This window comes from Pelophylax lessonae (genome assembly GCF_965119305.1).
Source record: "Pelophylax lessonae genome assembly, chromosome: 1".
NCBI classification, from domain to species: domain Eukaryota; kingdom Metazoa; phylum Chordata; class Amphibia; order Anura; family Ranidae; genus Pelophylax; species Pelophylax lessonae.
In genome coordinates this window covers 457,448,061-457,474,609 of record NC_138768.1, presented here as the reverse complement: position 1 = coordinate 457,474,609, position 26,549 = coordinate 457,448,061, and the positions used below count along the sequence as shown (strand labels likewise).

The 26,549-nt window shown below is 42.5% G+C and overlaps 1 protein-coding gene across 10 annotated transcripts in view; it reads right to left on the bottom strand.

The window, feature by feature from the left end:
- MYO9B (myosin IXB) overlaps positions 1–26,549 on the bottom strand; it is a 296,901-nt gene that overhangs the window by 230,055 nt on the left and 40,297 nt on the right. For all 10 annotated transcript variants that reach the window (XM_082260874.1, XM_082260880.1, XM_082260879.1 and 7 more), the window contains one exon: positions 5,599–6,480. In XM_082260874.1, coding sequence (XP_082117000.1) covers positions 5,599–6,426 — 828 coding nt within the window. In that variant the 5' untranslated portion in view covers positions 6,427–6,480. The remainder of the gene's footprint in view (positions 1–5,598; positions 6,481–26,549) is intronic.

Here is a 26,549-nt window from a genome sequence, read left to right as displayed (position 1 = left end):
CACTGTGCTGTATAAAGTGCTTTAAAGGCACATGATCTTTATTTTTTTTTTTGGGTAACCCAAACGCTTTAACTAGTTAGTTAGGCTTTACATTTTTCCTTTTCTTACAGCTCAGATTTTTCAACAGAATAGTCTGTTTCTCCTCTTCACAGAGGAGGAACAACTTTTGGGCTGGCTACAAGCAGGGCCGTTTGAAGGAATTTGGGGGCCCCAAGCAGAATGGACATGGAGACCCCCCGACCCCCCGCACACACGCAAAGCCTACAGGAACCACAGCATAGCCATACAGTTTAAGTATAATATATATATATATATATATATATATATATATATATATATATATATATATATATATATATATATATATATATATATATATATATATATATATATATATATATATATGAGATAGATAGATAGATAGATAGATAGATAGAGATATAATAAAGAAAGAAAGAAAGAAAGAAAGAAAGAAAGAAAGAAAGAAAGAAAGAAAGGAGAGAGGAAGAGGAGGGGGACAGATAAACAAAAAGAGACATAGGAAGACTAAGATTAGAAGGGAGATAGAAAAAAAAAAAGAAAGAAGTTTTCAGACCTGTCGGCACTCGGCAGATGTAGAAGCAGAGGGTCCTAGCAGCTACTCATCCTGATGCTATCTGCTCCTCACTCATCCACACTGGCTGCAGGAATTTTAATTGCATTTAGAGCCATGCTATCTGTATACAGTAGGAGCTGTCAGTCTGCACTGTCCATGCTCTGCATAAAGTCTAGCTGGTAGGCCAGGGATCTCTCTTGTGTCTGCAGATCTTATCAGACTTTTTACAAACCTGTTGAGGCAGAGAGGGGCCCCTTGAGGGAGATCCCGATAACAGTGTCATTGCACTTTACTGCATTGACGATCAAAGGGGCGCTCACAGCCTTACAGTGTCATTGCATTTATTCCTAACCAGTCGTTGTCTTGGGGCCCCAGGCCAGCTCGGGGCCCCAAGCAATTGCTTGGTTTGCCTGCCTTGTAGCAACGGGCCTGGCTACAAGGTGAATAAACACTATAATAGCCAATCAGAGGCTATCACAGCAATCATGTAATTGGGATCTGGTTCCCCTGCATTCTGATCGTTCATATTGGGGCGGTCACTGATCTCTGTGCTGGGTGTGTGCAAGTGAGTGCACTTCCAGCACAATCACTAGAACACATAGGGGGAGATTTATTAAAGCTGGTGCAGCTGTGAACAGCAACCAATCCAGCTTCTAGGTTTTATTGTCAAAGCTTAATTGAACAAACAGGAGTTAGAAGCTGATTTGTTACTATGTACAGCTACAACGGATTCTGTGTGCTCCACCTTTAAAGCCCACTTCCTGGATGCCACATATATGTGTTAGGCAGTCGTGAAAGAGTTAATACTTATGCTACCAAAATTATTGTGTGCTGTAAATTGCCTCAAGCATTGCTCCCGTTTCTTCTTGCTGAAGGCTGCCATATTGTTGAAGTCCAGAGCAGTCACTTTCTTACTGAGAACTCTCCCCCTCACCTTGGTCCTAAAAACTATATGTCACTTTCTGTAATTAAAAAAGTGTGTATTTTCCAGCCTTAATTGCATGCCTTGGCTCAGCTGGACGGGAAGGTTGCAGAAGCTTAAGAGCCCTTTCACACAGGTGGACTGACTGGGTCTGCCTGTCAGTTTTTTAGGTAGACCCAATTGGACCCTCAGGTCTCCTCTATGGAGGGGTGGGTGTCAATGGACATATGTCCACTGACACCTGCCGACATCCGATCCAATCCTTTTAGCTAAAAACAGACTGATGGGGATTTGTTTTCCATCTATCTGGTGAAACGGATGGCAGCCAGGTGTAAAACAGACAGGCGATCCGTTTACATCCAACCACCCATAGAGGAGAGTGGGTTGTGCGTGTCTGCTCTGCATAAGCTGAACAGACACAGATCATCAAGTGGGGGTTCAGTGGCCAGATTCCCAGATAAGCAGGAGGACTCCAACGGCCCCTTGTGTAAGGCCCCTTACAGTGTGGAAGTTCACAACCTGGCAAAAAGGTGAGAATATCGGGGGGGGGGGGGGGGGGGAGATAAAATATTATCTTAGCAGTAGAATCTGTCCTGCCACCTATCCTTTTTCTCTTCCTAATATGTTCTTCCTTGGCAAAGTGTATAATTCCTGTTGCTTCCTCCCCCCAAGAGTAGAAGAAAAAAAAAAAAAGAAGAAGGTTCAAAGAATGTGAAGGCAGTAATTAACCTCCCTGGCGGTATTCCCTAGTGTGGCTCGGGGTTAATATACAGTGCCAAAAGCAGTAACCCCGAGCCACACACGGGATTACCCCACAATCACACTTACCTTCTGCTACGATCCCCCGCCATCCTCCTGCTGTGTGCTCCGGCCGATGCCGGCACCTGTCTTCCGGATCCCTTCCCTGCAAGCGCCGCGACACAAGGGAGTGGAACTAGCGGGAAATTTAAAAAATAAACAACTGACATGATACAGTGTAATCTGTTAGGATTACAAGTTTGTATCAAGTTATTTCACCACAGTTTTTCACCCAGTGGCCTTTTCAGTGTCCTGCCTGTACATATGCGGTTCTTTGTGCCTGGAAAACTGAGAACGTCCACGGCGTCCAAAAAGCGTTCTTTTAGGTCAAAAGCGATTTAAGACGAACTGGAAAACAGCGACAGTGAATCTGAATTATTTGAAGAACTGAGCGATAGTAATTAGTGGGAAAATTTGTAATCAGGTACTGAAAGGGACGACAGCGACAATCCCTGGCATACCTACAATTATTTCTGACCGATGAGGTTATTGAAAAAATAGTTACCGATACAGAGTTCAAAGTGCAACAATTGGCTACGCATTAGAAGTTTGAAAGATGTAGAAAGTGGGAAGCAATGACCAAAGATGACATTTGGAAATTTCTGGGCCTAATAATTCTTCAGGGAGTGATGGGGAAACCCCTGTAGAAGTGGTATTGGATAACCAAAACATTACTTGCCACTCCCATTCTTTGGCACGGCCATGTCAGAGTACAGATTTTCCCTCATAATGAAATATCTCCAATTCGTAAACAATGAAGAATTTGATGAAACTACTCATCGTTTACCAAAAGCAAAGAAAATTTGGGAAGTATATCAAATGATACTACAGAATTTACAACTGAGCTATGTGCCAGAAAGAGACATCAGCATAGATGAAAGTCTAATGGCCTACAAGAGAAGGCTCAGCTGGGTGCAATACATTGCATCAAAAGGGGCACGATTTGGCGTAAAGTCCTACACGCTATGTGAATCAACAGGCTACATTTAGAATTCAGTGATATACACTGGAAAAGGAACAAAATTTGATCAAAAATAAAGCAATTATGCAATTCCAACATATTCTATTCTTTCACTAACTGAGCCATTGCTAAATCAAGGCTATTGTGTAACAACTGACAACTTTTATACATCTCCTGAACTTTATGAGGTTCTACTGCAAAACAAAACATATGCCTATGGAACCGTAAGGGCTAATCGGCACGACATGCCGCCAATGTTTGGCAAAAAGAAGCTCAAGACAGGAGAAATGGTTGCCTGGCATAAAGGCAAAATGATGGCACTGCGATGGCGGGACAAGAAAGATGTGTGCCTAATGAGTACAGTGCATAATGCCTTCACTGTTTATTGTACGCATGAAAAGTGGGAAAGAAGTCATGAAGCCACAAGCAGTGATAACTACAACACCACCATAGGAGGTGTCGACAGAGCTGACCAAGCAATGACATTCTACCAAGCAATGAGGAAACAGCAAAAGAAGTACTAGAAGAAGATCTTCAGACATCTTCTTGAACAATGCTTGTTGAATGAATACATTCTGTAAAAAAAAAAAAAAAAATGTGACAAGCCTGTGATTCATTCGGACTTCATTGGGAAAGTTGCCGAACGTATCTTTCTGAATCACCAAACACCATCAATGGCTGTGAATAGATGGACATCGTGCGGTTGGCGTGGTCAACCCGGAATGCCTGACTGGTCGTCACTTCATGGACTACATCCCACCAACTGAGAAAAAGTCAGCACCTACAAGGATGTGGGTGGTTTGTTGCTCAAAGAGATGACAGTGGAAGGAAAATAAAAAAGGAAACCAGATTTTATTGTCCCGATTCTGACGTCGGACTTTGTGCAGTTCCATGTTTTAAAATCTTTCATACCAAAAATGTTTACTAAACCATTATTACAGTGACTAGTAATATGGCACCCCTTGTTTGCACATATTTCAGTGTTTTTGGTTTGATTATATTATTGAAAAAAAATGTATTATAATTTATAAATTTCGTGTTTTAAACTTTATCATACCCGGGATGTCTACCAGACTCTTGTTTGGACAGATTTAAGTGAGTTATTCCTAAGAATTACAGGCCTAAAATATAAAACAGATTTCCATGCAAAACAATGTACCGCTTTGAGATCAAAAATTCTGACATAATCAGACAGCCAGGGAGGTTAAACGACAAACTGATGCGCTATATGAATAGGAAACAGATAAACTAAAAGTAGAGCTATTTATTTATTATATATATATATATATATATATATATATATATATATATATATATATATTTTTTTTTACATATATACACACACACACACACACACACACACACACACACACACACACACACACACCCCTATGCATACACATAAAACACACACACACACACACACACACACACATACTTGAACAAGATTCAGGCAGCTTTGATTTAAGATTTTTTTTTTTTTAATTAAATTTTGTGAATCCTGGATGAAAGTTGTGTGTATCTGATGAAAAACATATACAAGTAGCCCCAAAACATTAAAATCTTTCACTGCAGTATTGCAGTTTTGAGAAAGACATTCGATTTCGACACAGCTTACCAAACAAAAGAAAAGGACTGATCAAAAAATATTGCTGCTGCAATGTTATATCTGATGGCTATAGAACATGCTTAAATTAATATAAATGGCTTACAATCCGAATATTCTATAAAAAAAGGGGTAGAAGTGAAAACAGGAGGATTTAAAGTGAAAGCTTATAATTAAAAAGCCACATAAGCTTAAACCGAATCCAGCCTTAGCCCTACTGTCCCTAGGATTAGATTTAATACCACCCGATATGCGAACCCCAGTAACCAATATTCTCATTGCGGCTAGAACCGTTATAGCGCGCTACTGGAAGCAACCTATCGCCCCTTCCCACCTGGAAGTCATACGACAGGTCAATGTCCAATATTCCCTAGAGAAAGCATATACATTTTCTACCCTACGTGGTCCGAAATTTCACAAAGACTGGTCGGTCTGGACCCAAAGTAGATACTTTGTTCCTTCCTGTTGATAACCTTATCGTTATGTTACATACATTCAGTTTTCCATTCATTTTTACTATGTAGTCACAGAACGCTCTGTACTTTGTTCTTCATTTTAATTTGTTCTTCATTTCAATGCCATTCTATGGTTGTCTTTATTACTTGTTATGTGAAAAAATCAATAAAAAACATTATTGAAAGTAAAAAAGCCACATTAAATAAAAGGCTGTGTATGTGTGAGAATATTTATAATTCACTTTTATACAATGGTTTTACCTCAAGAACAGGTCCAGCTCCCAGTATGGTCCTCTCAACACCACTAGCATATCCTTTCTGACTCAGTGCCGTCAAACAGTGTATTAGAAAATTGGTGCTTTGTGTCTTTCCAGAGCCACTTTCGCCAGAAATGACTATGCACTGGTTGACTTTTTTCTTCAACATAGTATGGTAGGACACATCTGCAATAGCAAAAATGTGAGGCTCCAGCTTGCCCAACTGGTGATTGTCATACATTTTAACATATTTTGGATTATAGATGGGTAAAAATTTGAATGGGTTGATGGCTATAAGGATACTTCCTGCATATGTATAGATCTTGTGCTTTAAGAAACGGGTCTTAAGGTTTCCTAAGATGGTTGACTCTGTTAGTTTGGGCAAGTTACACAAGTCATTATAATCCCCTTGAGATCGAGGGAGAAAGCCCCGCTCCACAAGCCTCCTGGCTTTTTCCTCTTCCGAAACAAGGGGCAGATGAACATACTTAATGCTCCCATCCTTGTTCTTCTCTTGTAAAAGGAAATAGTACCCTTCTGCCTGCGGATGCCTGTCCAAAGCCTTACGTGGCCAGAGAAGAACTCTTTGGACAGGGGAGTCATTAGAATCTAGTACCCACTCCTCTCCTCCAGACTCCTTCACCTCTGCCAGAACATAGGTTTTGGAAGTGTCAAGTCCCAGAGCAGCAACTGCATTCTTGATTACATCAGAGGCCAATGAATCTTTTGTGGCCAGAACAGTGCAACAGTTTGAGTCCTCTCGAGAGAGCTGAGGATAAATGTACAGGTTGTAAGACGCATTCTCATGTTCAGTGTCATTTTTTAAACTCATTCTGCGTCTGTCCTGAATCCAACATGCCGTGCATCAAACTGCTGCATTCACCAACTGAAAAGCAAAAAAAAAAATAAATAATTTTACTATAAGTCTTGTTATTCACAAAACAAATCGTCAACATATTTTTAAGTTTACATAATGAAATACAATAATGCTTTCAAAAACAAATACTGGATGTGATAATACATAGACAGATTTCCCTTACAGTGACTTTTACACAATCATAACAATTAAATGGTCCACACATGATAAAAAATTATTTTTCATTTTCAAACAATTGGCTAATGGGACAGACCTAATTGCAGTACAATTGTTTATCTAATATATGTGTAGATAGGCACCTGCTTCGACTTTTCAACACTGGAATGGTTTAGAGGAGAATGAATATTTCACCTAATCAGCAATGGAATACACCAATAATTTAAATTATTGTAATTAATCTATTGATAACAGAGGTAGTGTTGATAATTTAATTGATCCTTTACCCCTCTAGGTATTACCTGTAGTCTGAACAAGTGATCGACCGATATCGGTTTTTCATTGCCGATACCGATATTCTTGCCAATACATATCGGTATTGGCCGATATTTTCGTACATTTGAAAAAACATTTTTTTTTATTACTTGACAGGTACTCTTGCAGACAAAGAGAGACAGGGCCAAACAACCAGTGGATGAAAAGCCTGTGTATAACCTCAGCAGCTCCGATGGGGACTCCTGGGTGCAGAGTCAGATCATTGAGAAGGCTGGAAGTTAGGGAGCGCTTCTGGTAATAACTGTATTAATGAAATCAGTCACAAACACCTGATGGTAAATGGCATAGTGGTGGAAAACACTTAAAAAAGGCTCCACTCCAGGCAAAGGTCCAATAACACACAGTTTATTGCATAAAATCAATGGAAGTTAAAAAACACACACTGGCCGGATGTTGGGCTGAGCCCGTGTTCTTGCTCCCACCGCCGATGTACTGTTAGTTGGGTTTCTGGCCAGTGTCAACGTTGCCAGCAGGTGTCCGTGCCATCACAAGGATAGATGGATCCTTAATGGGACAGGGGTCCAGGTGGACCAACGGTACACAGGCCGATACAGGAAAAACTTGTGTCGGACAGCTGAAGCGGTGGCGGCGCGAGAGATGATGTCACCCCAACGCGCCGGCAAGAGACAGGGAGGAAGAGCCTACGACTCCTACAGTGGAAGAGCCAACGGTCCCGTCACCATGACTCTTGCCGGTGGAGCGACGTCATCTCCCGAGCCACCACCGCTTCAGCTGTCCAGCACAAGTGTTTCCTGTATCGGTCTATGTACTGTTGGGTACACCTGAAGCACTGTCACATCAAGCATCCATCCATCCTTATGACAGCACGGACACCTGCTGGCAACTTTGACACTGGCCAGAAACCCAGCTAGCAGTACATTGGCGGTGGGGGCAAGTACACATGCTCAGCCTGACATCCGACCAGTGTGTGTTTTTAACTTCTATTAATTTTATGCAATAAAACTGTGTAGTTTTTCCCACCACTATGTCGTTTACCATCAGATGTTTGTGACCGATTTCATTAATACAAATATTACCAGAAACGCTCCCTAACTTCCAGCCTTCTCACTCAATATTTGGAATATCGGCCAGTTCGGGGGCCGATACAGATATAACGGCAAAAGTCACTATCGGCCCTCGATATATCGGCCTTACCGATAATCGGTTGATCCCTAGTCTGAACCTATCATAACTGTGTCGGCTGTTCCCAATCTCCCCACCACAGACCGTAATAAACCTCTCAACATGGTGGTTCGAAATCTGAATGTTGACCTACCTCTTTCCACCCCTCACTATTATCCAAAGAGGCAGTGCATCACATTATGGACCTATACTGTGCTATGGGAAGCAGGAGGCCCATGTCAGAGCTTTGAATTTAAAGAGCTCCAGTGTACTCAGGGGATTCTTTAAAAACGAAAAACCAAAAAAAGATAGGTGCTGCTATCTGTATTTCATATCTGCAACTTCTTTACCATGAATACCAACACTAGCCCAAACTTTTTTTTTAGCATTGGACACCATGAGAAAGGAAAATATACTCTTTATGTGTGAACGCTGTGGAGATGTCCCCTTAATTCCTGCTGGTATTATCATTGTCTCTACTAATATGAGCATTGGGAACATGAACTTGATTATTACTGCTCCGATTAGGACTATTGGTATCACCATTAGTAGCATTACAATTACCAGCATTGTGTCAATCATTAGTACTATAATGAGTATGGTCGGACTTTTTTCACTTTCTTTTGTGGGCACATGTATCACTGTATATTGCTAACAACTATGTTATGTTTACTAAGTTAATCACCGTTTCGGATAGGAGGTTTCATTTAAAAAAAGAGACCCAAAACTATATGATACGATCTTAACTATCCCAGGCCACCCATGAGGCCCTTCTACTACATAGTTGAGGATGGATCAAAAGGAAATTGTACAACTGGTTATATAGTGTATGGCCAACTTAAGGTGTTCTGTTTTTAGCCATGTCTCAAACTTTATTGGACTCAAGTCAACTGTATAAAACATGTAACTTTTTGGAAAATACAAATACTTTTCTTTGCATGCAAGCTTTGTGTTGCAACAAAAGCACTATGGTGCTGAATGTAATGGTATCCCCATGCCAACACCAAGTGATGAATTTTATTATAAAAACGTATGTTTAATTTGCCTTAGAAACCTCTATTTTTATACAGAGCAGATTCCTAAATAGCTTCAAACATTAACACCTTAGTAAGCAAATCAACAATTTAGTTAGTGGGAAAACCTAGTTTGCAGCATGACAGTGGGATTTCAAAAGCAGGTTTGCCATGCTGTGTTGAGGAAGGCTCATTTTGCAGGGCAGGGTCAGTGATCTCAATGCATTCCAAGCCAAATTTACAGTAGGAAGTGATTTTGTAAATAGCTCCTTTCCAGTAAAAGCAGCAAAAAATATGACTGTTCCTTGGGAGGTTTACAACAGAGAAAGGGCACAGTTGCCACATCGGACTAAATATGCATTACATAGAAAGAGTGATATAGACAGACTATGACACAGTCACAGCAGAGAGATATAAGGGGGGGGAAAAAAAAAAAAAAAAAAAAAAGGGTATATACGGGTCCATATTAAAAAATTTGAATATCATCAAAAATTGAATGTCAATAATTCAATTCACAAAGTGAAACTCCTATCAAATAGATTAGTGATATATTTCAAACATTTCTTTTAATTTTGATGATTATGGTTTACAGCTAGTGAAAACCTAAAATACAGTATCGCAGAAAATCTAAATATTATTACAAAGGACCAAAAAAAAAAAAAAAAGATTTTTAAATACAGAAATGTTGCTTTATTGAAAAGTATGTCCATGTACATTATAGTTTGCACTCAATACTTGGTTGGGGTTCCTTTTGCATGAATTACTGCATCAATGTGGCGTGGCATGGAGGTGTTATGGAAGCCTAGGTTGCTTTGATAGTAGCCTTCAGCTTGTCTGCATGGTTGGGTTTGGTTTCTCATCTTCCTCTGGACAATACACCACAAATACTCTGAGATTTAGGTCAGGTGAGTTTGCTGGCCAATCAAGCACAGTGATACCATGATCTCTAAACCAGGTATTGTTATTTTTAGCAGGGTGGGCAGGTGCCACGTCTTGCTGGAAAATGAAACCAGCATCTCCATAAAGCAGGTCAGGATAGGGAAGTATGAAGTGCTCTAGAATTTCCTGCTAGAGGACTGTGCTGACTTTGGACTTGATAAAACACAGTGGACCAATACCAGCAGATGATATGGCTCCCCAAATCATCACTGACTTTGGAAACTTCACACTGGACCTCATGCAACTTGGATTCTAGCCTCTCCACTCGTCCTCCAGACTCTGGAACCTTGATTCCAAATGAAATGTTTACTTTCATCCAAAAAGAGGACTTTGGACCACTGAGCAACAGTCTAGTCCTTTTTCTCCTAAGCCCAGGTAAGACGCTTCTGATGCGGTCTCTGGTTCTGGAGTGGCTTGACAAAAGAAATGCCACAATTGTAGCCCGTGTCTTGGATGCATCTGTGTGTGGTGGCTCTTGAAGCACTGACACCAGCCATAGTCCACCCCTTGTGAATCTCCCACAAATTCTTGCATGGCCTTTACTTCACAATCCTCTCGCGTCTGCGGTTATCCCAGTTACTTGTGCACCTTTTTCTATCACACTTTTTCCTTCCACTCCACTTTCCATTAACAATGCTTGGATACAGCACTCTGAAAAGCCAGCTTCTTTAGCAATGACCTTTTGTGACTTACTCTCCTTGTGGAGAGTAGTACCCACAAATGCTGATGCTCCAGATACTCAACTAGCTCAAATAAAGTCCAGTTTTATAGCTTCTCTAATCCGCACAACAGTTTTCAGCTATGCTAACATAATTGCACAAGGGTTTTGTAATCATCAATTAGCCTTTTAACACCATTAGCAAACACAATGTACCATTAGAACACAGGAGTGATGGTTGCTGGAAATAGGACTCTGTACACCTATGTGGATATTCCATTAAAAATCAGCAGTTTCCAGCTAGAATAGTCATTTACTACATTAACAGTGTCTAGACTGTATTTCTGATTAATTTAATGTTATCTTCATTGAAAAAAATGGTGCTTTTTCTTCAAAAATATGCACATTTCTAAGTGACCTCAAACTTTTCATCGGTAGTGTAGGTCCCCACAGTGGTCCACTCAATGACAGGCATGTACCAGGACCAGTTCAAGTAAACGAGAGCCGGCAGGAAAAATCACAACAGGGATCCGGAACGCCGTTTCGCGCTCCAACTGCATTCCAAATGCCGGAGAGGACGTAGCCATGTACTCTAGACTCAACGTGTTTCGTCAAACATTTGACGTCATCAGGAGAGACATCATTGTGACTAATGGATGAAGTCTATACAAGTTGGCCAGACTTAAAAGAGAGGCCCTTGGAAAAGCCAGATGTTGAGTACTTCACTGATGGCAGAATTTTAAAAGGGATGGGATCCACTATGCCGACTTTGCAGTGGTTAAACAGAAGACCGTGATAGAGGCAGGAGACTTAGCACAGCGAACCCCTGCTCAAAAAGCTGAACTAATTGCACAAACCAGGGCATTACAACTCGCTGCCGGACTAAGACTAAATGTTTATGTGGACTCAAAGTACGCCTTCTTGAATCTCCATGCTCATGGAGCCCTGTATAAGGAAAGGTTTGTTACAGCCGATAGGAAGAGCATCAAATATGGGACAGAAATACTGGAACTCTTGGAAGCAGTATGGGCCCCCTCTGAAGTTGCAGTGATCCACTGTAGAGGATATCAGAAGGGAGAATCCCAGGTAGCTAGTGGCAGGCCAGCAGACCAAGCAGCCAGGGATGTAGCATTCCAGCGGCCACCACAACAGATAATGGCCCCCCTGTTCCTAGTACCACTCTGTGAATGGGATCCAATCTACACAAAGGCAAAGCAAGAATGGATAGAGACTGAACCTGGAAAGTACAAGAAAGACAGGTGGTAACAGCTGCAGGACGGATGAATTGTCATCCCAGCTGCAGTAGCAACTGAGTTAGTGACGGAATTCCACAAGAGAACGCATGTAGATGGAATTCCACAAGAGAACGCATGTGGACAAACAGCCATTAAAACAGTTCTAGAGAGACATTTTTATATTCCCGGCTACCCACACTGGCATAAGCTGCAGCAAGCCGATGCATAGAATGTGCCCAAAACAATTCCAGACAAGGGCCTATACCAACTCCCAGAATACAAGCTGTAGGAGCCTCACTGATGGAAGAATTACCGGTTGACTTCACTGTCATGCCTCCCTCAGGAGGTTACAAATATTTGCTGGTGGCCGTCTGCACATATTCAGCCTGGGTAGAGGCCTGGCCACACAAACTGAGACTACAAAAGAAGTGGTCAAATGCCTGCTTCATGAAATCATTCCTAGATATGGAATCCTCTCATCCATAGGCTCAGATAACGGCCCGGCCTTTGTTCACAAGTGCCTCCAGGAATTAGCAACAGTACTCAAGATCACTTGGAAACGGCATACCGCGTATCGACCTCAAAGCTCTGGAAAAGTGGAAAGGATAATCCGTACCCTGAAATGCAACTGGCCAAACTGTCAGGAAACCCAAATGAAGGTGGACCTTGATGCTGCCCTGCTGAGAATTCGGAGTACAGCATATGTTAAGCCCCCACCCATCATTAAAGACCTCAAGGGAGACTTACACCAGATGGAGGGCGGGGGGGGGTAAAAACGTGAACGGTTACAGAAATTACGGGAGAAAATGCAGGACATCGGGAAATGGGTCCAGGAAAAACTCCCAATAAATCTGTCAAACCCAGTCCATCCCTTTGTGCTCAGGGCAAAATAGAGGGGTCCTAATACTGTCCAACTTTTAACCCCCACAGCAATTAAGGTGGACGAGGTGACCCCTTGGATATACCACTCCAGGGAAAAGCAAGCTGCTGACCATGCAGACTCCATGCTGAGTACAGTAGACCCTCAGGACCCATTAAAGCTAAAACTGACCAGAAAAACTGACCAGAGAGATCAGAGGGAAGAACTCCAGTCCTGCTCCTGACACACCTGGAAGGTGTCCGGCCTGCGCATGGCAGAAGGTAGTTGGACTGCAGCCCTGCTCCCAACACATATCTGGAAGCTGTTAGGTCAACGTCAGGAGGGAGCAGAGGACTGAAGGCAGCTGTAGGGTCAGCAGCGACAGTAGGTCCACAATGTCAATTGGCAGGTCTGTGCGGGAAAATCTCAGACCAAACAGGAACAAACATAACCGCCAATTGCGCTTAACTTCCGTAAAACTAAGAGGGGTATATGCTAATGCCAGGAGCCTAGCTAATAAAATGGATGAGTTGGAAATATTGGTACATGAGGAGGACATAGACCTTGTGGGAATAACAGACACTTGGTTCGACCCCTCACATGACTGGCTGGCCAATATCCAAGGGTATTCGGTGTACCGGAAGGACAGGGTAGGAAAAAGAGGGGGAGGGGTATGTCTCTATGTCAAGAACAATATAAAGGTGATAGAAAGGAGTGACATTACGGATGGGATGAGCATGGATTTAGAATCTGTGTGGGTTGAACTCCATAGGGAAGGAGATAAGGGGAAAGTAATTGTGGGGGTTTGCTATAGGCCACCTAACCAAGGAGAGGAGGTAGAGCTGGAATTCTTAGCACTAATGAGTAAAGTGGCAAAATTGGGATCAGTCGTCATATTGGGGGACTTCAATTATCCCGACATTGACTGGGACGAGGGGACTACACACTCACAGAAGGCCCGCCTATTCACGGAAACCTTACTGGATAATTACATGTCACAGTTGGTGGATTCTCCGACTAGAGAAAATGCAGTCCTGGATCTATTGATCACTAATGACCCAGACCTAATCTCGCAGGTAGGAGTCCAGGACAACCTGGGCTCTAGCGATCACAGGATGATCACATTTAGTATAAATAACAATATAACAAGGCAAGTGGGGAACATAAGAACCCTAAACTTCAGAAGGGCAAACTTTCCAAAATTGTACTCATTGATGGAAAGGGTAAACTGGGACCAAACCCTGGGATCCCTGACCACAGAGGAAAAATGGGAATGCTTTAGGAACATATTGGGCAAAGGCATCTTGCAGTGCATTCCTATGGGAAATAAATTTAGAAGAGACAAAGCCAAACCTGGCTGGTTAAACCGTAGCGTCAAAAAACTTATTAGGGGAAAAAAATTGGCCTTCAAGAAGTATAAATCAGAGGGCACAGTATCGACTTTCGAGCAATACAAGGAGGCAAATAAGAAAAGTAAACAAGAAATCAAGATGGCTAAAATCAACTTTGAGAGACAAAAAGCGGAGGATAGTAAAAAAAAACCCAAAGAAATTCTTTAAATATATCAACAGCAAAAAAACTAGGGCAGAGCATATTGCACACATAATTAATAAATGATGGGAGGATGGTTACAGAGGACACTGAAAAAGCAACCGTGCTGAATGCTTTTTTCTCGTCAGTCTTTACACAGGAAACGGAGGGGTACACTGACCATGACTGTATGGTTAGTAGTAATACACAGGACTTGCCACTATGGCAAACAGAGGGTGAAATCAGGGAAAGGCTGGATAAACTTAACACAAACAAATCACCAGGCCTGGATGGCGTACATCCGAGAGTACTCAAGGAACTCAGTAAGGTTATATCCAGACCACTGTTCCTGATCTTTGCTGACAGTATTAGGACAGGAGATGTACCAGGGGATTGGAAGAAAGCTAACGTGATTCCGATATTCAAAAAGGGCCAGAGGCATATCCCGGGAAATTATAGGCCTGTCAGTTTGACATCAATAGTATGTAAACTTCTGGAGGGGATGATAAGGGACTATATCGTAGAGTTTGCTAAAGACAACAACATCATCAGCAGTAATCAGCACGGGTTTACAAATGGGCGTTCTTGTCAAACCAATCTATTAACATTCTACGAGGAGGTGAGCTGTGAGCTAGATAGGGGGAGACCAGTGGATGTGGTGTACTTGGATTTCGCTAAGGCGTTTGATACAGTTCCCCACAAGCGCTTAATTTATAAAATAAGGTCTGCAGGTATCGACAGCAGGGTTTGCTCTTGGATACGGAATTGGCTTAAAGGGCGTGTCCAAAGAGTGGTAATAAACAGCGCATACTCAGACTGGTCTGAGGTTGTAAGCGGGGTGCCCCAGGGCTCAGTCCTGGGACCAACCTTGTTCAATTTATTCATAAAACAACATTGAGGTAGGGATCAGTAGTTCGATATCAGTTTTTGCAGATGACACAAAATTGGCCAGAGCAATAACTGCACAGCATGAAGCAGATATCCTACAGAATGACCTGGACAAAATTACAGAGTGGGCAACGACATGGCAAATGAGGTTTAACGTGGAGAAGTGTAAGGTTTTGCACTTGGGGACTAAAAACATAAAAGCACAATACACATTAGGAGGGGAACCCTTGGGGGAATCAAAAATGGAGAAGGATCTGGGAGTCTTGGTTGATGATAGATTAGGCAACAGCATGCAATGTCAAGCGGCAGCTGCCAAAGCCAGCAGAATATTAGCATGCATAAAGAAAGGGATGTATTCCAGAGATAAGACTATAATCCTTCCACTTTATAAAACTCTGGTCCGACCGCATCTGGAGTATTCTGTCCAGTTCTGGTCACCAGTCCTCAGGAGGGATGTGTTGGAGCTGGAGAGAGTCCAGAGAAGGGCAACTAAACTAATTAGGGGATTGGAGGAACTTGACTATGAGGAGCGTCTACAATCGCTCGATTTATTCTCCCTGGAGAAGAGACGTCTGAGGGGGGACATGATAGCAATTTATAAATATCTTAATGGGGATCCCAGCTTAGAAAAAAAGCTGTTCATTCGAAGGGATTGCATGAGGACTCGAGGGCATACAATGCGATTAGAGGAGAAGCGTTTTAACCTCAGGCAACGTGGGGGGTTCTTTACCACAAGATTGTGGAATTCTCTACCACAAGAAGTGGTTTCTGCGGGTAGTATGGTGGCTTTCAAAAGACTCTTAGACTTACATCTCAAGGATCAGAACATTCAGGGGTATGTGAGATGATTACAGCCACACACACCTACACAGGTTGAACTGGATGGACTATTGTCTTTATTCAACCTCACCTACTATGTAACTATGTAACGCACGGCAGAAGAAAAGGACATCCAATATCTGCTAGCTCTGCTTCAGTCACACCTGGAAGCTGACTGGTCAATGCACAGCCAAAGCTAGGAATATGCACCAATATGATGTTTGTTAGAAATGCTTTAATAAGTTTACTGGTAGCCATAGTAATATTATTGGCCATACCTGTAAGGGGGGAGAGCAAATCATGTGACGCATGTATCAAAACTACTAAAGTAGGCCCCAAAGGAACTAAGCTGCATACTGGTATTTACCAGAATAGGTTTGCTTAGACTACCTGCTAGCTGCAGAGGGAGGTGTGTGTGGTAAATTTAATCGAAGTAATTGCTGTCTGAAGATTGATGACCATGGGAAAGCAATCAGAGATTACTGACAGGATAAGAAAGCTAGCTCATGTACCTGTACAGGCCTGGGATGGGTTTAATGCTGGCAGTTGGTTTGGAGATTGGTTCTCAAATGCAAGTGGGCAAAAAACCATGTTAAAGGGTAGCAATGGCAATGCTGGCCCGCTTGCATTTTCCTGCCTGACCTAATTCCCCTTGTGACTAGGATGACCTGAGGTTTCATTGAAGCCACTGTAGAGAGGAAGGCAGCAGCCCATGTGGAAGTACCAACCATTAGCTCCCTGAGACGAACCAGAACGACCATAACTCCTTCCCACATCCCAGAGGTTTCTCCTCTGAATTCAATGTTTTGCAATGATGCTAGGTGATGCTTAGTCTACGCTCAAACTCTCGCTACAATAGCATCAAAGCGGGGGATGTGGCATCATCTGGAAAGCCTTCTAAAATGGAGGATAAATAATCAAAACAAAAATGGCTGATACTGTCCCTGTAGTACTACGAAGACAGAAACGGTCAAGCTGCGCAGTTTAGAACCCCCCTCCGCCCCGTCTCTCCCTTTATCTCTGTTTTCATGTAACTAACGAGAATACAGAGAAGTGTGAAACCAGAAATGTTAATTGCCATAGATAAAAAGTAACAGGGAACATCAGTATTGCTTTCCAAACTAGCTAGGAAAAATATGTATCTGTGACGTAACTGCTGTTATATATGTGATGTACACGCTTATTTGGGATTTCGGCAAAATTGACTTGAGTCGTTGCGAAGTCTTCTTCGCTAGCAAATATAATGGTTTGTTTTCCTGACTTTTGCTTCCGGACTCCATTTCTGGTTTCCAAAAACTGTTTGCTGCTACACTTGTGGTAAAGCAGCTTTTATACTACAACAGTGATACCATCAATTGCAGATCATATTTTATATATTTTATTTATCTTCAAATAATATCTTTCCCACACACTGAAGTGCATTTTAGGACTTCCCGGCCATTTTTATTCGCCAAGAAAGTATTTTCAGAGAAGATCTCCCACACAGGGGGGTGTTCCTGTACAACAAAATAGTACGTTTTGCAGCCTCCTGGTTATCTGTTGCACAGCTCTGTACATTTCCTCTTTAGGACAGAGATGCCTCAGTCTCAGTTTCTCCGCTAAACTGGTTTAATCAGTCTCCACAGTAAACCTCTAGTCTGCTCCCACACAAACCGTTACTTGCAGTCTGTTCAAAAAGGGACTGTATCGGTCTCTCTACATACAACCTCTAAAATCTAAAGCGGACCATACATGGATAGAAGTTTGCCTGGCCATGTGTGGCCACTGGAGTTGAACAGTATCAATCGGAATCGATCTACCGATCAACTTCTGTTCAACCCCTCCATTAAGTAAAAGCTGTTCGATCAGCGCTGCAGCCTATTGCCCTATTGGAGTTTCCCCACTGTCAGAACACAACAGTGCAGCAGGGAAGGTTCCTCCATCCAATACGGTTCCATCTTTAAGTTGTAGTTTTCAAGGATGATCCTTATTAAGTCACCTGGGAACTGAATGAAAGATTCAAAGTACATATTTCATTTCAAGAACTAACCTAAGGACATAAAAATTACAAGACAGCAATTCTAAAAATTGAACCACTACCACTATTGGCCTAAGTGATTTTCCAAACAAAATCAAAATAGGACCCAGAAAAGATTTACTAGGGCACAATATTTAGGAGGACTGAACCTTGTAAATATTATTGTCGACTAAAATATGACTGAGTGCCAGGTCGCATTGGTGCGATGCGGGAACCCTGCAAATCCACTGCGGATTCCCACATTGCACCTGACTCGCAGGCAGTTCACACTGCCATATGCGAACTGCTGGGAGTGTCAATACAAAGTTAACGACACCCCCAGATTAGTTTGCAGATCGCAGTGCGAACTGTCACTTCGGACAAGAATTGGATTGCATAGGTGTGAATACCCATGCGATCCGATTCTGGTGTGGACCAAAAAAAGGGTCTTGTGCGACTGGTCTGAATGCGATGCAAATTCAGCCATGCAATCTGTATAGCTGGATTCGCATCGCACAGACATAGCATGCGATTTCCACAGCAGTGCGGTGCAAATCACATGCGATGCCTGACATTGCATATGTGTGAACCGGCACTAAAACTAAAATGCCATTTTAGTCATGAGACTAAAACTAAAATGACATAATGACATTTTAGTCAAAAGACTAGGACTAAAACTAAATTCAAAATTGACATCAAAATAAACACTACTCTGCCTGCCTTTTATAAATTGGCACCGCAATTCCATCCAGAGCCTGTAATAATAGCACATTAAAATGTAAACATGTATTGCACTACTGCATAACCAAGGGGCATCTACTAAGCTGCTGAAAGAGAAAAAATGAAGAAAAAGGCTTTTCTTATATTTTTTCTTAATATTTAATGTTGGTAATATATTCAGGTAATATGTGCGATGACAATATAGCCAATACAGCTAACAGTTTTTTGGATTTTAAAGTTGCACTTCTGTTTGTCAAAAAGCAATATTTTTGTTTATTTATGAAACTTGGTTTTATTTACAAAGATGTTATATAATCACAATGGCTCAGGGCCGGTTCACACTATTGCGAGTGCGGCGATCGCATGTAATTCGGAGCGCACTGCTCCTTCATTACATGCGATCGGATGTGCGGATGCGAATTCAGCCATACACTTTGTATGGCTGTAATTCGCACTGCACCTGCACAAAAGACGCACAGGACCCTTTTTTCCAGCCGCATCAGGATCGGATCGCACAGTGGTTCACACTTGTGCGATCTGATCCTGTGCGAACTGTGCGATCAAACTTGGGGTGTCTTTAACATTTAATTGACACCCCCTGCATATCGCATATGGCAGTGTGAACTGCCAGATGTGCCTTTGCGATGCAGGAACAGGCTGCGAATTCGCAGTCTTCCCGCATCGCACAAGTGTGAACCTAGAGTAAGACTCGATTCACACTGCCGCGACTTGTCAGCCTGACAAGTCGCGGTCCATTGTCTGCTACAGGACCCCTTCTAATAGGAGCGACACAAGTCGCTCTGACTTAGAAAAAGGATCCTGTACTACTTCGGGGCGACCTCGGAGCGACTTGCATAGACATTATATGAATTCGTTGCAAGTCGCGCCGAAGTCGCGGTGCACTGGGCTTCACAAGTCGCCCCCGAAGTAGTACAGGGTCGTGTCGCCATAGTGTGAACCGACTCTAAATCTGTGTCTGTAGTGCATGTTCAAGCCTTAATATCATAAATAAGAACATATTAGATTTTTACTCCAGGAGTATATAATAATTAGTTTGGAAATACTAGAGAAATAATGCATTACAATTTACCTAAACCTATTTGATTTGTAGTAGACTAAAATATGACTAAAACAATTCAGATGACTCAAATACAACTAAAACTAAAATAGCATTTTAGTCAAAAGACTAAATCTAAATTGAAATTTGCTGCCAAAATTAACAGTGCATGTAATAGTTACAAAGTCCTACTATGGAAGCCCCACATGGCCAGTGTGTAAGCATACAGGAGTTGCAGGAGGGCAGCAGCAAGGTGCATACTACTATCTATTTGGCAAAAAAAAAAAAAAAACAGAAAGTTGCTACTTGTGTAAAACTTTTTTCCTATATTTGCACTGATGACATTTTTTGACAGAACTTTCTCTTTTTTTTTTTTTTTGCAATACTCAAGGAGCATACATAATTTTCTGCTTTGCCATAAGCTGGCCATAAATGAAGCAAAACTGCAACAGAAGCCTTATTCTATACAGACAAACACTTCAATTTACAGACTTGAGTGACAGGAAGTAATTCTTGTTCCACATCAGACACTAAAAACATCCTGCCAGGCTGAATCATTGCCAGGTCATACTGAGGTCATCATATGTCTGAATGAAATTTCAAAGCATCCAAAACACTAAAATGTAAATTAAATAGACTATAAATGTGTAGCACATGACCAACACTCCTCGGCGGCAGATCCTTTAGCCGTTAACAATAGAGCAAAACCACTGGAGGACCTGTAGCTCCCTACAGATCCACTACTTCTAAAGGCATTTTCTGAAAACAGGAGAAAAGGACACAGTACCAAATAGAGGTTTTAGTTCAGAAAATAAACCGTCTTATTGTCCCAATGGTTTCCCAATAATGCACAGTAAAGTTTAACAGTCAGGAAAACCGGATTCATACCCATACTCAAAGAAATGCACAGGTGCGCAGAACTGTTCACAAAATTCTACACCGAATCAGGGCTGTAAGTGTCCCCAATAGCGCACACGAGTGTGAGCATGACATTTGAATGTATTTTGGCACCCAGTGGCCCATTTAAAGCACTGCAAGACCCAAGATCATTGCTAAATGATTGTCAGCTCTGCCTGTGACCTGATCCAGTATAAACAACTGTGTACCGATCTGGCTTGTTGGACTCTGTTCTTGAAATGCTGTTGCCGACTCCGGGTTGTGACCCGACATCGCTTCCCGTTTTCCCCATACGGCCCTTGGCCTAGCTCTGACCTTTCTCCTAGTTTATGATTCTGTACCTTTGCCGCCTGGTTGTTGCCAACTTCTGCCTGCCTTACCATGCAGCTGAGATCAAGCAGCTGTCAGCTCATTAAGAACACGTATGCCTCGTTTCCACTGAGCGGAACGGTGCGGGTTAGTACAGTTTGGAAGGGTTGGAATGGTCCGGCCTATTCAGGTGAGCGTTTCCACTGCAAGTCGAACCGCCAGGGGCTATGCAGGGTTCACACCAAACGTGGTGTTTGTTTTGTGCTTTTGTTTGACATGAGCATTGACGTTTTACTGTCCACCAATCAGTGGAATGTATCGTGTTACGCCAGTAGCTCCGCCCTAACCCTACCGTACCATTTCCCATGGTCCTACATCTGAAGGAGGACCAGGAATGGTGCGGTTTGGTTCGGTTGTATGGGCCACTTTCATAATGGAAACACTCAAAATAGCGTAGCGTACCGAACTGAACCGATCCGCTCAGTGGAAACGAGGCATTTGTATTCATTGAGAAAAGGAAAGGGTTCTCTGAATGGTGCCCGCAAAAAACCTCCCCTGAGTGCACCAATTAAGGCAGCCACTTGGCACGGGACCCAGAAGTTAATGGCAATCGCTGTAGAAGCAGTGCTTACACATGCACAACTATCCAAAAATATGAATGCCTAAGGCTCCATTCACACCTGCGCGTAATCATTTTCAGGCGTTTTTCAGACTTTTTTTTTTATTTTTTTAGGCGTGTTTTGCAGGTGTTTGGAGGCAAGCATTGACTCCTAACAAAAACACCTCTAATCTGCCAAAAAAGAAGCTCATGCACTTTTTTGAGCTTCAGGCGTTTTGCTTCAGGCGACAAAACGCACATAAGTGTACAGTGGCCATTGAAATGAATAGGATTTTGCTTGTTGGGCGTTTTGAGACTTCTGAGATGAGCTCTTTACGAGTTGAAAAACACTCAGGTGTGAACAGGGCCTAAAAGTTCAGCTTTAACATGGAACCTGACCATCTGCTACAACCATGGAGTACCTCAAGACAAGTAGGAAACAGCTCTGTAAGCTGCATAATAATATGAGTTTCAAAATACATTGACAAAAATTATGCCGACCTCTGTGACTCTTCCCTAAGTGCCATCATGTAACTTGACAGGGCAGTAAAACGGTATATCGTAGCTGCAAAAAAATTCAACCAAAAATTCCGTGTCTAGTTTCAATGCAAACAATGATACACGTCTCTGTTCATCCTAACTGAACCACTTGCCGCCTGCTAACAGTAGATTTATGGCTAGCTGACAGCAACTGTAGACTCCGCGACGTACTGGTATGTTGCTGAAAACATGCACTCTGGCGCGCCCACTGGAGCATGCAGTGGCGCAAACCTGTGACTGCTAGACACAGAGGATAACAGTGATCAGTATCCAGCTGCTGTGAGCGGCCAGGTATCATTGGACCGCTATGGTTGGCCATAGACCCTACCCATGTCTATACATGGATTCACTTTACAGCTTCTGCTCTGATGTGTAATTTCAATTGCCAATGGTACCTTGTTGCCTACAAGCGGTCATTTCTGTACCCACGCTGCCCCTTAAAACTCCTCCCCTCAGCACCTCTGTAGGTAGGCATAAGCATGGATCGGGACATTAGAATTTACTCATCTGTACACTTTTTCAGATTACGGACTTGGAAAGTAATACATTTAACAAGGTAAACTAGCATTTTTAGTAAGAGGGTAGCAACAGCAACCGCTGTATCACTCCCAGGAAACATTTAATTTACACTAGTCAATTATGTTTTTCCTGAACTGGTATTAAAGCACACAAGGTTACACAGTACGTGCAGAGGACACAGAACAGGTAAAACAACTTTTACACCTTTGAGAAACCCAGCAAAGAAGGAATTTACTGCAAAGTGTTAGCTATCACATTCATATTTACTCACATTATGGCTCTACATTTTACACCTTTAGCAGTGAAATTAAAGTGGTATTAAAAGCAATACATTTTTTACACCTTAAAAAAAAAAAAAGGAGAAGTATAGCCAAAGCTATTTTGACTATACTTCTCCTATGGATCACAGGAGTGCAGTTTCTTCTGCACTACTGTGACCCGTTTTCAGCCAACAGAGGGCTAAAGCCATATGGTCGGGATCCACTAAGATGACTGGACCAGCAGCTGGCTCAGCCTCTCAGCCAGCCGCTCTTGCCCCCTCCACAGCCCAGTGCTCCAGTGGGTGCTGGAGGGGCTGAGCAGAGAATCACTGACTGACAGTCACTTCTCTCTGCTCAGAGTGGAGAGGGAGAACTGAGCAATCTGTGGTTTTTGATCACTCAGTCTCCAGGTAGAGCTGGTGCGGGGACAGCTGCAGCAATCTAGGGGAGTATCATTTTTATTTTTTTTGTTTGGGGGGGGGGGGGCGGTTTCATACATCAAGGTATGAAAAAAAAAAAAATTGTCCCAACTGTTGTCTCACCCCGTCATCTCCCTAAATACTTACCGGAGTCCTATATTGATCCAGTGCTGTGCCTGTCTGCAATCCCCTATCCATTGGTTCCTGCTGCCATCAATCAAATCCTGTGAGTAGGAACCAGGGGGTGAGGTCGAGCTAGGCTGTCTGTCTATGGATGCACACAGCCCAGCTTGGGAGCGAACCTGCATAGGAAGCGGCTTCCTATGTTGGCACACAAAGAGGAGGAGCTGAGAGTCCCGGCGGGGGACCCCAGAAAACAGCAGAATAGGTATTGCACAGAGCAGCAAAGTATATATTATATATATATATATATATATATATATATATATATATATATATATACACACATACACACACACACACACACACACACACATATACATGCATACATATACACACACACACACACACAATCTCACAAAAGTGAGTACACCCCTCCACATTTTTGTAAATATTTTATTATATCTTCTCATGTGACAACACTGAAGAAATGACACTTTGCTACAATGTAAAGTAGTAAGTGTACAGCTTGTATAAGGGCTCTTTCACACGGGCGTTCCGTATGTCCGTATATCATCCTATTTTTTTGCGGATGATATACGGACATAATGTATGTCAATGGCATTGCGGATGTCAGCAGATGACCATCTGCTGACATCCGATTTTCGTCCTTTCAGTTCTGTTCCGTTTTTTAGAACAGAACAGAACCCTATTTTTTCTTCCGTTTAAAAAAGGAAAGGACGGTAAATCGGATGTCAGCGGTGTCATCCGCTGACATCCGCAATTGCATTGACATACATTATGTCCGTATATCATCCATAAACGGATGGGATTATATGCGGACATACGGACCGGATGACACAAGTGTCATCCGTGTCCGTAAAAAAAAAAAAAAGTGCCGAAGCGGATCGCAATATGGTCCGCTCCGTGTAAAAAAGACCTAACAGTTTAAATTTGCTGTCCCCCCAAAATAACTCAACACACAGCCATTAAGGTCTAAACTGCTGGCAACAAAAGTGAGTACACCCCTAAGTGAACATGTCCGAATTGGGCCCAACTAGCCATTTTCCCTCCCCAGTGTCATGTGACTTGTTAGTGTTAAGAAGGTCTCAGGTGTGAATGGGGAGCAAGTGTGTTAAATTTGGTGTTATCACTCTCACTCTCTCATACTGGTCACTGGAAGTTCAACATGGCACCTCATGGCAAAAAACTGAGGATCTGAAAAAAAGAATTGTTGCTCTAAATAAAGATGGCCTAGGCCAGTGATGGCGAACCTTGGCACCCCAGATGTTTTGGAACTACATTTGCCATGATGCTCCTGCACTCTGCAATGTAGTTGAGCATTTTGGGAAATGTAGTTCTAAAACATCTGGGGTGCCAAGGTTTGCCATCACTGGCCTAGGCTATAAGAAGATTGCCAAGACCCTGAAACTGAGCTGCAGTATGGTGGCCAAAACCGTACAGCGGTTTAACAGAACAGGTTCCACTCGTAACAGGCCTCGCCATGGTCGACTAAAGAAGCTGAGTGCACGAGCTCAGCGTTATATCCAGAGGTTGTTTTTGGGAAATCGATGTATGAGTGATGCCAGCATTGCTAAAGAGGTTGAAGGGGTGGGGGTTCAGCCTGTCAGTGCTCAGACCATATGCTGCACACTGAATCAAATTGCTCTGCATGGCTGGGGTCCCAGAAAGAAGCCTCCTATAAAGATAATGCACAAACCCCCCCCCCCCCCCCAACAGTTTGCTGAAGACAAGCAGACTAAGAACTTAGATTACTGGAACGAACCATATCCTGTGGTCTGATGAAACCAAGATAAACCTATTTGGTTCAGATGGTTTCAAGCGTGTGTGGTGGCAACCAGGTGAGGAGTACAAAGACAAGTGTGTCTTGCCTACAGTCAAGCATGGTGGTGGGAGTGTCATGGTTTGGGGCTGTATGAGTGCTGCTGGCACTGGGGAGCTACAGTTCATTGAGGGAACCATGAATGCCAACATGTACTGTGACATACTGAAGCAGAGCATGATCCCCTCCCTTCTGACACTGAGCCGCAGGGCAGTATTCCAACATAACGACCCCCAAACACACCTCGAAGATGAACGCTGCCAAGCTAACGTAGCTGTCCAAGCATGTTTCTAAACAAAACCCTATTGAGCATCTGTGGGGCATCATCAAACATTAGATGGAGGAGAGCAAGGTCTCTATCATCCAATAGCTCCATGATGTTGTCATGGAGGAGTGGAAGAGGACTCAATTGGCAACCTGTGAGCTCTGGTGAACTTCATGTCCAAGAGGGTGTAAGGCAGTGCTGGAATATAATGGTAGCCACACAAAATATTGACACTTTGGGAAGTTTGGGCCCAATTTGGACATTTCCATTTAGGGGTGTACTCACCTTTGTTGCCAGTGGTTTAGATATTAATGGCTGCAGGTTTATTTTTTTGAGGGGACAGCAAATTTACACTGTTAGGCTCCGTTCACGTGTAGGCGTTTTGGGGCGTTTTTGGGGGAGTTTTTCTGCTCTAGGATCAGCTCTCAAAACGCCCAACAAGACAAATCCTATTCATTTCAATGGCCCCTGTTCACATCTGAGCATTTTGACGCTGTAAGCAAAACGCCCAACGCTCAAAAAAGTACGAGCTTCTTTTTGGGCAGATTACAGGCGTTTTCCATTGGTTTCTATTCAATCTAAAAATGCCTGCACAAAAAACGCCTGTAAAAACGCCTGTAAATCGCGGTAAAAATCGCGGTAAAAAACGCTACGCTCAGGTGTGAATGTAGCCTTATACAAGCTGTACACTCACTACTTTACATTGTAGCAAAGTTTCATTTCTTCAGTGCCGTCACACATGAGAGGATATAATAAAATATTTACAAAAATGTGAGGGTGTTCTCACTTTTGTGAGATTATGTGTATATAACACATACATATATATATATTATATATATACATACATACACACACACATACATATACAGTGGGTACGGAAAGTATTCAGACCCCCTTAAATTTTTCACTCTTTGTTATATTGCAGCCATTTTCTAAAATCATTTAAGTTCATTCTTCTTCCTCATGAATGTACACATAGC